At 38.3% G+C, this 17691-nt stretch overlaps 1 protein-coding gene across 1 annotated transcript; it reads left to right on the plus strand.

Moving 5' to 3' along the window:
- The first annotated feature begins 10132 nt into the window (after positions 1 to 10132).
- dph5 (diphthamide biosynthesis 5) lies at positions 10133 to 17689 on the plus strand. The gene is made up of 7 exons (XM_044129282.1): positions 10133 to 10482; positions 11946 to 12070; positions 12464 to 12572; positions 14424 to 14544; positions 15989 to 16028; positions 16115 to 16218; positions 16933 to 17689. Exons 1-7 carry the CDS (start codon positions 10348 to 10350, stop codon positions 17163 to 17165), a joined length of 867 nt encoding a protein of 288 aa, XP_043985217.1. The 5' UTR covers positions 10133 to 10347; the 3' UTR covers positions 17166 to 17689.
- Positions 17690 to 17691: the final 2 nt, after the last annotated feature.

The following is a 17691-nucleotide window of genomic DNA, read 5'->3' on the forward strand; positions in this document are numbered from 1 at the left end:
TTTATACAAACTATACTGGTCTTTAAAATTCTGATATTTTAAAGCCCAGGAAGAAAAAAATTTATAATAATAAATAGCATAGTTAAAAAAACAACAATTTCTTGGAAAAGAGGCATTTTCCAAATCATAATCAAAACGATAGAACTAATACTTACTGCATGTATTGTTCATATTCTGTGTTTCCCAGGGTGGAGCACTTCCAATGCCAACAGGACAACATGCAACATCTAAATTCACTAAGAAAATGTACATTCTGGTTGAAGAAAGTGGCTCTTTGCTGGGTTTTTCTATGAATTATGAATTTGTCTCTGGAGACGTTAAAAACTGAAGTAACATTTAAAGTCTGTTGTGTGTCTGTGTGCAGAAATGATGTGACCAGCTGATTGGATCTGTTTACAAACTCAACAGATAACCGTGACAACGAGTTTCTGCACACTGGTGTTGTGCTGCCGAGTCTGTCCTGTAGAAACAGATAAACTGAAGCAGCAAACCATTGTTTGCATGAATAACATTATGACTTTTCTTTATTTAATGTTTTTTGGCAGAAAAACAGAAATTTAAAAGGATTGTTTACACGCAGCAGAATGTCTGGGAACAGATTTATTTCTTTAAAGTTAAATGGTTGATTTGTAACACAGTGAAAGTTGGGGGGGGCAAAAAAAGGAAAAAATATAAACTTAATAAGTTTTTTATTTTGTAAGAAAACTTTGTTTGCAGTTGAGAAGCTGCAAGATGTAAAAACTCAACAAAAACATATTTTAAAAGTTCATAACAAAGACGATTAACAGCGGATCTGTTATCAATCACTGAGGTACTCCTGCTTTAACTTTCTGATTTGAAGCTTTTATTGTTTTCCAGGTTTTGTCTGTCATATTAGAGGTTAATTTCTGCCACAAACAGAGGACTACAAGTATTTTGGAGTTTTGGACAATTACAGTTTGGAACAAAGAAGGGGTGCTGGAAACAGGGATTCTGCCAAACCAACAGTTAAGATCTTTACATATTTCATGCTGTTCCTGCTGGGGGAGCCGTTCCAGTTAAAACATAAAGTGAGTTTACTGGAGCTGGAGGGACCCATCAATGCTTCAGTGTCAACGCAGGAGAAACAACTACTCAAAGAATAGAACGCAACAAAAATATAGGATTCACAAAAACAATGTTTAAGCCCTGTATGGAAGGCTGAAAGAGTCAAAAAACTAGAATAAATAAACTGAGTTACGACCAAAACACAAAAACCCATGAACCATTTCCCAACCACAGGGACACCAACTGACCTTCTACTGCTGTCCAGAGTTTCATTATGTTAAATATTTGTGCTACAATTGTTGATTCAGTTAAATCATATATTACCATCTAATAACTTTGCATTATTCTCTTCTCATTGGTTGTGGTTATTGTCCCTGTTTTTCCGTTGACTTGTAGAAAATGTCACATTTAGACCCTTTTCAATTACCTGAAGTGTCCTAATAATATAACATCTACCTACAGGAGCTTCTTCACAGTGGAAGAAAATAAAACACTTCTTATCCTGAAAGTGATTTTCTTTGTTATCTTTACCTCTTCTGGATTTCCAGTTGCTTGTTTTTAGTTTTTCTTTAAAGATGACCTATTATGCTGCCTTGAACAGGTTAGGATGGATCATTACAAAACATGTTCATTACATCATTTTTGCACAAAATCATTCTTTGATGAGATTTCAGAATGGTCAGTTCTCCTTTCAGAATGAGATATTTTAGGGCATCTTGTCACGTTAAATCCAAATAAGCTGCTGTTGGCCACGCCCCCCAACTCAACCTTTACACTCGCACATAAAGATGGCGGGAAGCAGAATCACAATTAAACAACTGTACATCTTTGAAAAGCAGAAGTGGAGCCTCCTGCACAACCAACCAGAATGCACCAAGTGGTAACACAGTTTTGTCACATTTCAGCCATTGTTCAGGCATAAAGAGCTAAAACCAGCTGACCAAATGTTCTGGAGCTCAGCTTGGGTTGCTGAGAAATGGGACTGAACTCAAGTGGGGTTGCTAGGTAACGGTGCAGCATCTGTCGATTGTGACTTAACAATCAGGAGGTTTTTGAAATGGCTCATTTTCCAGACACCAAAGGACATAAACTAACTTTTAAAAAATGGCTAGGTGTTTTAGGAAACAAGGTAATGAGAGAGAAGGAGACGTGTGGCAAATGTCGCCAGGCCAGGAATCAAACCTGCGGCCACCAGGACTAAGGCCTCAATACGTGGGTCGTGCTGTTGCCCCTGCACCACCACAGCACCCCGATTTGAACTTTAATGAAGTAATTCTTCAATGTGTTTTTCATTTGTTTTTGATCTACAGGACAACCTGACAAAACGTCAACATGTTGATCTTTGTCTCAGTCCACAGAAATCCAGTCCTGCTGCCATTTTTCTAAATCAATTGTTGAAGAGATACTATGAATTCAAACGATTTCTTATTTAAATATATAAACATGTTTAGTTGGTGGTAGAAATCTGAAGTTTGGTTGTTAGGTTAGAGTTTAAAATGAGTCGCCGTCTCTCATGTTCACTTTAGTTTCTCCTTCCTCTGAGTCTCCATGTGATGCATCACCAACCTGACTGACAGTTGGCTGTTTCTGAGCCACATCCTGCTTGTGTCATTGACTTTAAACATTAAGAGCAGGAGGTTGGGTGGGAATAAAAGGCTGAGATCAATACAGATATAAATTTTAGATGATCCTCCATCTCAGCCATCCTCACAGCAGATCTCCACAGGTTAAGACATTAAGATTTAAAGCCTGATGTAGAAATGGATTATAAATTACAATCTATCTTGGATTTACAGATTTAATGGTATTTGTGATACATTTACAACCTATGCATTTAAAAATGTGCCATAATAGAAATGCAGCAGCTTTCTAGCCTCATATGATAAAAATGATCCTCATCTCTACTGGAACCACAATGGACTATAAAATATGGAGCCAGATATTAATCTGGTTTATCTGGAGCAAAACAGGCTGCAAAAACTTTCTCCAACCAATTCGTCCTCCTGAGTGAAGTTTAATTTGATTCAAGCAGCAACAAAAACCATTAACTCTGAATTTAAAGGGGTGATATTATATAAAATCGACTCTTTGAGCTTTAAATCATGTTCTAACCTGGAGTGTTGCTTTGATTCTTTCATGCAGGTGTAAGAAATCCTCTAATCTCCATGGCAACCGTGGAATGACATAATTATTCACACCGTTATTATTTTTACTAACCAGCTTATTCGTATCATCTGATTTTTTCTTATTTAAGTTGACGTGCTCTCCTGTTCAGAGCTGCACTTGCATGTTGACAGGAAACGCCGACCACATTCTGCTCAGCCAGCCTGAGGTGTCAAAGTGTCACAGCTAGCAGCTTCATTTCCCCCAGCGACTCATATCCCTGGTGACAAAGAAATAGTTTTCACACCCTGTGGCTTAAACTATTGAACTTAGAGTATGAAATGAGAAACATTTGTGCTGATTACTCTGTATGAGGGTGATTAGTAGTTAAAATGTCTGACCGAAACTTCACCCAGTGCCTCTTTCTTCTAAGAGGGTGTTGATCTTTAACTTCCAGGAATTGTCTTCCTCCACCTATGAGACGACGTGAATAAAATCTGTGTGATGTAATCAGAGTTTCTCTGACAGTGTTACTGATCAGGGCTCTCCACTTGGAAGCGTAATAAAGCTGCACTTTGTTCTCTAACTTTGACTCTTGGTTTTCCAGAAAATCCCAGATTCCTCACAACAATTCAGCTGTTCAAAACACCTGGATGGACTTCAGCCTGCCTTCGAGACTCAGCTCCTTCAGACTAGCCAGCAGCAATTAGCAAACATCTGGTGGAACTGCACATGTGACGAGCTCATTAAAAACATTGTTACATGTTAATAGAGGAACCATGTTGGGACGACTTCCTGCAGGAAGAGTTTCAGAAGGAGCAGGAGCTTCTTAAAGAGACATTTATTTTAATTAATATTCAATGTATATATATGTATATATATATATATATATATATATATATATATATATATATATATATATATATATATATATATATATATATATATATATATATATGTATATATATAGTTCTTATAAAGCCTTTTTATAACAACTGAAGAGACAGAAGCACCAGACTGAAGACTTTTGACATCCAGTTTTTGGTAAAGAGAGAATAAAATGCAGCTAAATTATGAAAATGGAAATTATTGAGCTCATTTGACTTTATGCCATCAATTGATTTATTGCTAATTGCGACAGGCCTAGTCATGTCTGCACGTCTTACTGTTGCCAACTCAGCAACTTTCTTGTGATATTTAGCAACATTTCAAAGAAAAGTCGGAATCAGACGGTCAGGATCTGCGATCAGCTAGAAAACTTCAATCCTTGCACCAAAACTCAGGGATTCTTTCCACCGAGTTAAATCTGTTCTTTAACTTTCAGGCTTTATATTAGCAGCACCGTCATTTCCTGTCCTGGTTTCATTTGTGCTGCGACATGGCTGTGGGACAGATCAGGACCGCTGCGTTCTGAAACAAGAGGCCCAATCTGGTTGTCCCGGTCCAGAGGGTTACCGGGTGGTGTGTAGGCTGTGGGGGGGCGAGGCCTCTGCTGCACCCCGGGGTCCTTTTAGCATTCAGCCGAGCGCTCATTAGACATGCAAAGCTGCAGGGTTGGAGCTGCGGGGCTGAAAGAGTTGCCTTTGTCCTGTAATTGGAGATGGTTCTGTGGGAGCTACAAAGAGCGCCGGGCCTCCTCATCCTCTCCGCTCCTCTCTGATTCATCCCGTCCTTCCTCCTCACACAGTTTGGTAACTTGTTGCATAAAGATTCAGCTTCCAGGAAGTGATCCAGTTCAAATTTCCAGCTTGAGAAACAGCAAGGCTAAAGAGAAGGATGTAACCCAGTTACCTGGAGTGGCTTAGCTCTTCTTACCAAACGACAACATGAAATCATCCCAGGGAAGCAAAAACAACACATTTTTATAGAAGATTAAAACAAAATTCAATAATTTCAAAGTGAACAAATCTTCATCAGATTGTAAAATAAAGTTTATTTCAGAAATACTAAACTAACCAGCAATCTCTCTCAGTGTCTCACTTTACCGCATCATGGTGCATTTTTTATTCTGGCTTCAGATCTGATAGAAGGTCCTAACGCTGTGCATTACGGCGACTGTAGGAAGAAAAACAGAAAGGAGGACATTTCTGTAGAAAAACTGAAATTTTGAGACCAACCTCAAAAAAAGGCTAAAAACGTAGAGTAGAAGAAATTTTCTAAAAAAAACTAAAGAATTCCCATTTCTGATTTTGGTTTCTAGTCGGTTAAATAGATGATGTAAGGTTTTATTTTAGCCTGGTAAAAGATCTGCTAACCGGCTGCAAAACATCTTTTGATTCTAAAAATATTTCCAAAATCTTCAGAGAAACTTTTACTGCAGGGAGACCCTGAAGTGTAATTTCAAAGATAAATTTAGTTTTTTATTCTGTGAAAGTTTCTGTGGTTTCACATGTTCTCCACTAAAAAACCTGAGTTCTGTCATCATCTTTGGCTTTGTGTTCCTCTGACGTGGTTCTGTCCACGTAGCCGGGCTTCTATTTCTGTCAGGAGGAGCAGCTGATCCGTGAACAGCCTCTGTGTGAAACCCCCTCTGATGGCGACAGACGTTGAGCATCAAACGCGTCGCGGAGCTGGAGCGAGTCGTCGGCCTCAGGGTCGTAATTAAAGCTGCAGGAACGCCCTGGGAGATAAAACAAGCGTCCACATCCTGTCACATTAAACCCAGGGGGTCGCAGGAAGCTCAACCTCCAAAGTGACCTCAGAGAGACGCAGGTCTGACAGAAAACCCAAACGAAGCCGAGAAGTTCAGTCTGATTATCACGTCCAACTGGCTTCATGTGTTTAGACGGATTCCAGTTTGAATTAAACTGGATTAATTTAATTATTCAACTAGTCATCCATCCATCATCCATCCATCATCCATCCATCATCCATCCATCATCCATCCATCATCCATCCATCAATCATCCATCCATCCATCCATCATCCATCCATCATCCATCCATCATCCATCCATCCATCCATCATCCATCCATCATCCATCCATCATCCATCCATCATCCATCCATCATCCATCCATCCATCCATCCATCATCCATCCATCCATCCATCATCCATCCATCCATCCATCATCCATCCATCCATCATCCATCCATCCATCCATCATCCATCCATCATCCATCCATCCATCATCCATCCATCATCCATCCATCATCCATCCATCATCCATCCATCATCCATCCATCCATCATCCATCCATCATCCATCCATCCATCATCCATCCATCATCCATCCATCATCCATCCATCCATCATCCATCATCCATCCATCATCCATCCATCATCCATCATCCATCCATCATCCATCCATCATCCATCCATCATCCATCATCCATCCATCATCCATCCATCATCCATCCATCATCCATCCATCATCCATCATCCATCCATCATCCATCCATCATCCATCATCCATCCATCATCCATCATCATCCATCATCCATCCATCATCCATCCATCATCCATCCATCATCCATCCATCATCCATCCATCATCCATCATGGATCCATCATGAATAAAGGAGGATACATACAGTTTGTTGTGTGGTTTATATTTGTGGAAAATTATGTTAAAACAACAAATTTTCAAATATGTGACAAAAACTAGATAAAATATATGTAAATAGTACATTTAGTACCAAGGGTTTAGCAATTGAGAGCAATTATACAATAAAAAAACTATTAAAATTGCATTTATTATTTCAGCTGTATTTAAAGGTATTAGTTGGGCCATTGTGGAAACGCCAAGGATCCACTTGTGGCCCAGGAGCCGCAGGTTGCAAACAGAAACCCATAAAACTGAACTTCAGGACAGTTTGTACCAACAGCAGCTGAACTTCAGGTTCTTCAGATATTTGATCTCTGCTGCAGCTGATCTGAGGTCAGATCTAAACCCAAACAGTAAACAGGTTTAATCCTGATTATCAGTTTTAATCCTGTTTCTGTCTGAGGTCTGATCTCACATCAGATCTGTCAGAGTTTCGGTTCTGGATGCAACTTTAATCCTTCATCAGTTCGATGCTGTTTGCAGTTTTCCTCTTTTTTCCAGCAGGTTCTGTAAACCTTTTAAAAGAAAACTAGCTCAAATAAAACCACCAGTTTCTACCAGGCTGCGTTCACATAGCAGACATTCATGACAAATCACTATTTGTTTTGCTAAAATAAGATTTTTATTATTATTATTTTAGTACGTGCTGCTAATTAAATGCGACCCCAACGATCATTCTGCTTACGTCCCGAAGGAACCCGCATGCGCAGAAGGACGTTGACGTCACACCGTCACGCTCTGTTTACGGAAGTAATAATGGCCGCCGCTGCTTATGGATCAATTTTAAAGTTTATTCAGCAACGGGAGCCGACAAAATTGTCAGAAAATCATAACAAGATGAATGAAGCTCAGAAAAGAAAGAAGAATAAAAGCAACAACCTTTTAGTGGAGCATTTTGTAGAGAAGTCTGTTTGGAGTCTGAACTGGGAACAATGGGATGGGATGTGATGGTTCACTGGCAGACTGCTTTCATCAGCTAGAATTATAATCTTCTGTCATTGTTTACGTCCAGATTTACTGACATTCTGCTGTTTTTTTCTGGAAAAGCCCAAATATCGAACAGCATCATGTGAAAAATGAACTTTAAACTTCTTTTGACCAGAAAAGGTTGAAGAGGTCAAAGGGCCTCAGCTGCTCAGCTGCTCCCCCAGTGAGGCGACCCCAGGAGGAGATAATCAATTAAACCAATAAGAGCTCAATATCAAATCACACAGCTGGGATTTACTTAATTTACCAGAAATAAGATTATAAAAGAGGCTTAAACCTGATGTTCGAGTCAACTATAGAAATATTCCAGGAAAAATCTAGAATATTCAATTTTACAGTTAATCACTGTAAACAAACAAACAACTAAACAACTAAACTGGAAGCTGTTTGCCAGAATTCCACTGTAAAACGACGAGTGAAAATCGTTTTGATTTTACAATTAAAATCCAAAAACTAAAATAAAAATGTGTTTTTTTATGGTTTACAATGTAAAAGTGAATGCTGTACACTGTAAAACATTATTTCACTAAGTTTTACTGTTTTTCCCAAAACAAACAAAACAACCTGTAAAATGAATGTTCAAATGTAAAATGTTCAAATCACTGACCCTTCACATTAAATGAACACTTTTGAATTATTTTATAGTTTATTGATTTGTCCTGTCTCAATTTTACAGTTAATCACTGTTAAACAAATGGATTGTTGTTGTTTTGGGTTTTCCTGCACATCATGTCTTCATAATGTTTTAGCAGACAGGAGTAAGATCCCATTTTTGACCTCTTAAATCCAGACTTTCGTGGATTTCTTATGATTTTTATTTAGTAAATGTTTTTAAAAACCCCACAGATATTGATGGTGTTGAATGATTCTGAACTGATTCGGTTCATCTGAGACCTAGAATCCAGATCCAATTCCCCACCGGGACCCAGAACCGAAGAGAGAAACAGTTAACAGAACCAGAGCGTCGATTCTCTGGATGACTGGAGCCAAACAAACCCTGAAAGTCTCCAACAAAAGGCTGCAATCCTCCTCCACCATCCCAGTCATTCACTGGTTCCCAGTCCGAAGGGGCGGCCGGGATGTGGGCGGAGTCACGTGGTCCGGAGGCTTGTTTACCGCAACAAGGGGCGACCGAGAGAGAGAGGCAGCTTTTCCCACCGACTCATTCAGAACCACTTTCACACGCCGTGCTGCCGACAACCGTCGCCATGGAGACGAAAGGATGACCAAGAGCAGCAGGAGAGAGAGAGTTCATTACATTTATACCCATGTGACCTCAAACAGGAGGATGAGTAAAAAAAGTTAATAAATCATTCATCCAAAGTCGGTAAACCTTCATTTCAGTTGCAGATACAGCAGAACAAATTTATTTTTTAAACATTTTCTTTTGTTTAAGTGACTTAAAACTGAAAATAGCACTGAAAATTTTTCCTTTTTGTTAAATTTATCCTCAAAACAATCATCAGAGGTGATTAGAGTTCCCAAAAATTATACTCAAGTAAGAGAATCTCTACTTCAACATAGTTTTACTCAATTAAAAGTAAAAAGTAGCCATCCAATATAATACTAAAGAGTATTTGGTAAAATTCTACTAAAGTACCAGTAACCTATCAAAACTTAAATTATTTCATATTTAAAAATTACTCCCATCAGCTGGACCAAAACATTAAATTATATGGAGATGTTGATATTTTACAGACAAAAATGTATTAATTCAGATAAATATTGAAAAATGCTGAATGCTTTGTGTTTGAGTAAAAGTAAGTCGATGTTTCATCAAAGCTAAGACGAATTGAGAAACGTTGATAATAACTGGGAATCTAAAAAAGTCTTGCTCCAAAACGTTTTCATCTCCATCTTATGCCTCCATTGAGTTTGGGGGCCAAATAAAATCCTCCAGAGGGCAGCAAATGGCCCCCCAGGCCACACTTTAACCCCCCCTGAGGAAAGGTGTGAGTTTTCTCAAGAAAAAGTTTCTTTTCACAAAACCAACACCTTTCTGCACATACCTGTTAAAAATAATCACAGTATTAATGAATAAGCTGAAAATCCCTTTTATACATTGGAATGTATATTTTATAATATATAAGTTTATATTTATAATTTATCATATTTTGGACTTACATTTTATTTTTTATGCGTATTGATGGATAGTAATTAAATGTCATAAAATTTTAACTACACTGGGGTTTAGGACAGTAAAAATACGTTAATTGTAAAATATATTACAATTGCAGCTTCCACCATGAAGTCTTTAGATCGGCGCTCATACATTTTATTATAAATTTATGAGTGACCGATTTTATGTTGCAAACCATTCAGATTTGATACACAAACAGCACCAACAATGTTTAAAAAGATGACATGCTAAACAATTTCTCTATTCACTGTCAGCCGATCTAAAGGTCAGACACGGTGCTAACAAACTTGTCAAAACTATTTTCATTTGCTCTCAATTCAGCAGTCAGGGAAGATTATTTTTAAATACTCGGTTTTGCTAATGGAGTTCGGCGCAGTGTGAGGCAGTTAGGCCGTATTGCGACACTCGCTGTCGTGACAGTAAACATTTAACAGCATGCCGTATTGAGGGCCAGTTCGGGGAGATTACACGTGAATGTGTCAGGACGTGAATATTTAGCTATTCTGGGTCCGTGTGGTGAAAAGTTTCCGAATCGGGGCCGACGGGATGTTGTACCTGATCGGCTTGGGGCTCGGCGACGCCACCGACATCACGGTGAAGGGCCTGCGGGCGGTGAAGAGCTGCTCCCGGGTCTACCTGGAGGCCTACACCTCCATCCTGACTGTGGGGAAAGAAGCGCTGGTGAGTCCGGACTGAAACCGACCAGAACCGAGGACGGGAACGCAGTGAAAATAATACAGATCCGTGCAAACTTATTCACGTTGCAATCAGAAAGATCGTAAAGATTTTTGAGTAGGTTTATTGTCGTGATATAGAAAGTAAATGATGAATGCTTCTCTAATATTTTTTTTAATATTTTTGTTTTATATAAATATCTTAAAAGTGTGGCGGACATTTGTATTTAACGGTTACAACTACAAGTGTTTCCTCTTTCAATTTTTAAATAAAGTGCGATTTTAGCTCCTCTTGTTTGGAGAGTCTGTGAAGAAACTATTTATATCCTGGCTCAAATTATCAATTAAATTTAGATTGTTACTTTGACTAGGCAGTTCTAACAACATGTCTCTGGCTGTGTGCTTTGGGTAGGTTTTCTGCTGGAAGGTAAACCTTCACTGCATTCCTTTTCAGTTTATTTATTATGACACATATGATTAAGTCTGTCACATTGATCATTAATATTTATTAAGAGCAATTGTGTTTATAGAAACCCTTTTATGTTTTAGTTATTTGTGTTTTTTTTATTTCTATTTTATTTATTGTTTTGTAGTTTCTTTAGCAGCGAGGATCGTTAGGAGTTATTTATACAGAAAGCTAGCTGTGTTAATAATTTTAGCACATTTCTTGTTTTGTTGGTCCTTTAGCATTTAGCTACATCAGAACTGAGTTTAGTATTGTTTTCCCTTCTTAGGTGATAGGTTAGCAGCTAATAGATTTAGCAGTCTGTTTTGTTGATACTTACTTTAGGATTTAGCTACTTCAGCATTGAGGTTAGCATTGTCTTAGCCTTTTAGGTGATAAATTGGTGGTCAACAGCTTTAGCAATTAGCTATTTTAGAAATTTCTTTGGCAGCTAGTATTGTTAGCAGTCACTTTAGTAAAAAGCTAGTTGTGTTTGTAATTTTAGTAGGTTCCTTTCTTTGGTACTTGTCTTGGTGTTCAGCTACTTCAGAATTGTGTTTGTAGAGTTTTAGCTTCTTTATACGATATGTTAGCAGCTAACAGTTGCCTTTAATATTGTTTCTGTAACAGTTAGCATTATTAGCAGTAAGAGTAGAAGATTTGTTTTGCATTTTAGCCTTGTATTACCACTGTTTTTGCTGCTCTAGCTGGGTACTAAAATAATGTTAGCCTTAGCTGATAGCATTATTAGCAGTTATGTTGATATTACTAACTGACTTAGTAGTATGACTAGAAGATCTGCTTTATATGCAAACAAGTTTAGCCTCAGATTTCCACTGTTTTGGCTGCGTTAGCTGAGTGCTAACAGCATTAACAACAATGTGTTCGTTACAACTTGTGCTGTATGTTATATTAGTGTTGTTTTAGTAGTTTATCAGTATTAGTTTTATTTAAACCCATTCTCATTGTGTAGTTCAGGACCATCGGATGTCCAGTAAAAGCCCGGTCCGTGTGTTTCCCCCCAGGAGGAGTATTACGGGAAGCAGCTGATCCTGGCGGACCGGGATCTGGTCGAGCAGGGAGCCGACGAGATCCTGAAGGACGCAGATGTGACCGACGTGGCCTTCCTGGTGGTGGGCGACCCGTTTGGGTGAGCGCCGTCACCGACCCGAGGTCCGCTGCGTCAGCACGCCGAGCCACGGCAGAACCCGCCGCCGCAGCAGGGTTGATGTCACAGCTGCTCCGGCCTGTTTCTGAGCTTTTCTGCTAAAAAACCACCAGATTCCTCAGAGTTAATAACAGAGCAGAGCGCAGTTTGGGTCAGAAACCCCGTTCGGTTTGAGAAATTACATGAAAAGTTTCTGATGTTTCTTTTGAAGAGATTCCCCCGGTGTGTGACCTCAGCATCTGAGCATCACTCTGTAATTCTGCTCTTCTGGGCTTTTCAGGAGAAAAACTAAACATTTTATGTTTCTGATCTTTCACAACTTGTCCCTTTTTTTGACTGCTGAGCTGAATTTCTAAATCTTGTTTTCTCCTGCAGAGCCACGACTCACAGCGACCTCGTCCTCAGAGCGGTGAATGCTGGGATACCGTACAGGGTCATCCATAATGCCTCCATTATGAACGCAGTGGGCTGCTGCGGCCTGCAGGTGACTTTACATCAACCAGCCTGCAAGTCAATACTCAGGGGAAAAAAACCACCATCAGAAAACATACGACTTTTTAAATCCTTTAGCAGCGTAGCAGTTCAATCAGTCACGTTTAATTATACATCACATTTCAAGGTGCTTTACATAATAAAAACTGAAAATTACAAAATTTATGTTTTGCAAATTTGTAATTTTAATCTACATATAGTGTAGATTTTAAAAAAGCAGTTTTTTTGCTAAAAAATCTCAAATTTTGGGGATCATTTTAGACATTTTCTAGAAGAAAGAAAACTTCTGAATGTGAAAAGTCAAAAATGTGTTAGAAAAAAAATCCAGAAATTTCTGAGTTGAAAATGTGCTGGGAAAAAAAAAATCTAAAAATTTGAGCGTAATTTAAAATTTTCTACAAAAACAAAAAAAATTTTTATTAAAAAAAAAAAAAAAACTAATTTTGGGCTTAATTTCAGACATTATGAAACAAATGTTTCAAAAGTGGAAATTTTTCAACTTGAAATTCAGAAATGTTGTAGAAATTAGTTTTATTCTAGCTAAATTTTTCTAGCTTAATATTTTTTTCAAAGTCAGCATATTCTGAAAGATTTAGCCCTGCATGTGAGGGAAAGATGATCAGCCCCCAAAAACAGGAGAAAATGCAACTTTTTAAGAAAATGGTTGCTTATCGGTTAATAATTAGTCGATCAATGAGACCAATCAACTTCAGGTTAACTCACTAATCAATAACTTGCATCTGTTGGCGGGTTTTTCTTTTTATCGGCTTTTTTCTCAGTGTTATGATTTTGTTGCGTTGTTTAAAGTTTGTTGCTGAACAAACTTTAAATTGATCCACAAACGGAGCTGCTGTGTGACATCATCGTTCTTCTGCGCGTGCGGGTCGATTTGGGGTCGATTTGGGGTCGTAAACCGCTCTAACAGAAATCTCATTAATTAGTAACATGCAAAACAAAAGTCAGATTTCAGTAAAGAGAGGTTTGCGTTTGGCTGGACGTTTCCTCCTCCTGAGCTGAAACATCCCATCTGCTCCTGATGAAACTCATTAAACCATGTTAGCGTTTCGCCTCTGAAAGCATCAAATTAATGTGACCTCATCAATAACTGAGCTGTCAAAGCGACCAATCAGAGAGCAGGACCCAGCTGTCACAGCACACACACCAACACACTCTCCCAGATTTAACGCTGACACGGCGTCTCCGCTGGGATGTAGTTAATATGCTAATGAGGGCCAGAATATGCTAATGAGGCGCTTCAGTCGGCCCCTGCTGTCAGAAGGGGGAAACCCCTCCAGGTTCTGGACAAAGGTGACAACACGGCGCATTAGGAGGTTTAAGCTAAAGTTAGCTAAAGCTAACGAAATAACTAAAACATTTTCAGAAATAAAAACAGTAATTAATGGGAAAAACCTGTAACTAATTGGAACTACATCATGTGTTTATAAAACAACAACATACTTAAATGATAGATATGATTGATCATGTTCTGTGTTTATTAATCTGTTTATCTCAAACTGAAATTTATTTTTCCTCCAGTTTCTTCACGGCGTTAAAAAAGTCTCAATCACTGAAATGTTTGTTTTTACACAGTTGTTGAGTATTCATTACGCAATTGAAATAAACTAAATAATGTGAAATCTTTGCATTTTGCACCTAAAAATAAATCAAAATATGTAAAAAATTAAAAACTACTAAAACCTAAATTTAACTAATAAAAACCAGGAAACACTAAAAACCAAGGAAAACTAAATGAATCCAAACAATAAATGAAATAAAACTAAACTATAATGATAAGTAATAACAGCAGTAACAGTTGACCTCTGACCTTTCTGGGTTTTTCCAGCTCTATAACTTCGGGGAGACGGTTTCAGTGGTGTTCTGGACGGAAACGTGGAAACCCGAAAGTTTCTACGACAAAATCTGTAAAAACAGAGCAGCTGGACTGCACACACTCTGCCTGCTGGGTGAGACACACACACACACACACACACACACACACACACACACAGACACACACACACACACACACACACACACACACACACACACAGACAGAGACAGATTAGAAAAATAGAAACAAAATTAGATTAGAAAAGCTAAAAATTAATGAGCCATACCAAAAATAATCCTGTATTTGAGCGGAGTGACTCCTAACCCCCCAGGAGTCGCCATCAGTCACCTGGGGCCCCTGGGGCCCCTGGGGCCCTTAAACCAACAGTCTGCATGGAGGCGAAGGGCCTGCTGGTGTCTCTCTGCTGTTAATATTCATTAGAGGAAATAAAGAATAAGGCAATAAAGAGTGAAGCTGCTCATCCATCATCTGTGCAGAAAGCTGGTTGTTTTATTGCAGGAGGTTAATGGACGTCTAAAGCTTTATGTCAGATTTACATCAGGAGGTAAAACTGTGCAAAAGTTTTCATCCAGTTTTTATTTCTGTGAATTTTCCTTCCTGGCAGGCAGATCTGCTTCTAATAAAGAGATTTTAAAGTTCTCCAAACTTATCTAAACTAAAACAGAGCAGACCTGCTGGTAAATAGTTACTGGAGGAACTTTTTGGAAAAATGTACTTTTAGGAATATTTCTGCTATGTTGTATTATTGAGGAATATTTCTGGATTCTCCACCCGTCTGAACATCTTCACTGAATGAAGAACAAACATGTTTTAACCAGAAACTCACCTGCAAGTTTCATTCATTTTATATTGAAAATGTATTTGGATAAAATGTTCTTTTGCTACTTTGTCATTATGTTACATATACGAATCAAAAATATTCAAATTTCCATTTTGATCCGTCTGATGATGTAATTTATCAATACTAAATGATTGATAATTTGATCAGTTACTCAGAGCTTCAGTAACTGAAATATGTTAAAGTAGCTCTACAATTAGATTAGTACAACCGTTGGCTGCTCCGCCCACCTCTAGAACAACATGAAATACATTTAGCTTAGCTAACATTAGCCTAGCTTATGTACAGTATGATAAAGTTAGCTAAGCTAACCTGTTTTAGAGTAGTAAGCTAACAGTTTGTATAATGTTAGCTAAGGTAAGCTAATTGAATATATGCTAAGCTAATGTTTGCTTAGCTAAGCTAGCTTAGATGAGGTTAGCTAAAGTCTGGCTTTAGCCACAGATTTTCCAAAACAATCAATTTATTATTGTGTAAACATAATTTCTATTAATAAATTCTTCAACATGAACTTGTTCCAAAATAAAACTATGATTATGGATGATTAATAATTATTTTAGGGATTATTTACCAAACATTTTATGACTGAAGATGATGAACTGACTGCAAAACAAGGTTTTCAGAAAAATATTTAAAGATGAGATCATTTATTAAATCCCAGAGAGACAACAGGTCTGTTCAGTCATGGAAAAAAAATGTTTCTTGTTCTGTTTGTCAGATATTAAAGTGAAAGAGCAGAGCATCGAGAACATGATGAGGTACGGACCGGACCGGAACCAGGACCGGAACCAGGACCAGAACCGTTCTCCCGGTTTGAAAGCAACACTTTGATTATTGATTTCAGGGGGAAGAAGATCTATGAGCCTCCGCGCTTCATGACCGTCAGTCAGGCTGCAGATCAGCTGATTCAGATCATCGAGAGGAGGAGGAGCGAGGAAGAGGAGCTGGGTGAGTCCAACATGATCTGATCAAAAACCAATCAATCTTCTGTTGATTGATCCTCCAGAGCAATGATTCAGCCATAATGAATGTTCATTACCGATCATTTTAATTATCGATTAATCGACTGTTCAGACGATTAATCGGATATAAAAGTTGGCAGTGCACAGATTTATCACTTAAGCCTTTTTAACAAAATTAAAAACATAAAAGATGCAAATAAATAAAAATAAAACCATTTTATTGCAGCATCTCTTCATCAAACACTCAACTTGTAGCAAATCAAACATCTGAAGTCAAAATAAAAACAGAAGCTCAATCCTTTCAGCCGAATTAGAGAAATTATTTCATAACAAAAGCTGCTTAATGGAAAGTTTTTTTTCCAGATTTTGAACAAAGTGAAGCTCAAACTTCACATTTATAAAGTTTTTTTTGTAATTTACTTGCAAGATGTTTATTTTTGTAGTTTTAATTTCTGCTCTCAAAATGTTGCTGTTTCAACATTGTGCCTTTTTGAGTATATTGTCCAGTTAATGATTGATTACTAAACTAGATACTCATTTGAATAATCGATTAATCATGATTAATCGATTTTGCATTAAAGCAAAATCTGAATCTCAGTTTTATTCAGAGGTTTATTTTAACAACAGTTTCATTTTTAATCAGAATGATCAGAAAATGCCTGTTTCTGATGGATCTCCTCACTTTTCCTTCCCGGTCCAGGAGTGACGGAGGACACGGTGTGCGTCGGCCTGGCCCGGCTCGGCGCCGACGACCAGGCGGTCCGGGCCGGGACGCTCCGCCAGCTGGCGTCGTGTGACCTGGGCGGGCCGCTCCATTCGCTGGTGGTCACCGGCCGGCTCCACCCGCTGGAGGTGGACATGCTGCGCCTGAACGCAGAACCGGACGCGCTGCAGCACCTGCGCGTGATCGACGGCTCCACCTACTCATCCTAACACCGGCCGACCCGGTGGGCCAGAACTTTCACCTGGATGAGGTCGGAACAGAATCCGTCCTCACAGGAGCAACAAAGTCCATCATCAGAGAAATGAAATAAAATCCATTAAATCAAACAGCTTCACTGCAAAAACACAAAATCAACTGTTTGTGTCTAGTTTATAGTAAACTGACATAAGACAAAACTAACTTACAAACTAATTTAAAACAAGTAAATCATTTCTAAATGTTGATTAAAAAGTTCACTGGCAGATTTTACTCATAATATCTGTAAAATGTTTTGCTTTTAGTCAAATAATCAGTGAAACTTAAGGAAGTTATGTTTGCACTAGAGCTGCAACTAACAGTTACTTCAGTAATCGATTAATCACGATTAATCGATTCAGCCCAGGTTGCACTAGAACCTGGACTAAAGCACTTGGTAAGATTTGGTTTTTGCAGTGTTACTAAATAAACTTTGATGCACCTGTAGCCGTTTTGAAATCAGTCAATAATAAAAATCGTCAATAAAGATTAAAATCAATA

This window comes from Gambusia affinis, linkage group LG10, assembly GCF_019740435.1.
Source record: "Gambusia affinis linkage group LG10, SWU_Gaff_1.0, whole genome shotgun sequence".
Classification (NCBI taxonomy): Eukaryota; Metazoa; Chordata; class Actinopteri; order Cyprinodontiformes; family Poeciliidae; genus Gambusia; species Gambusia affinis.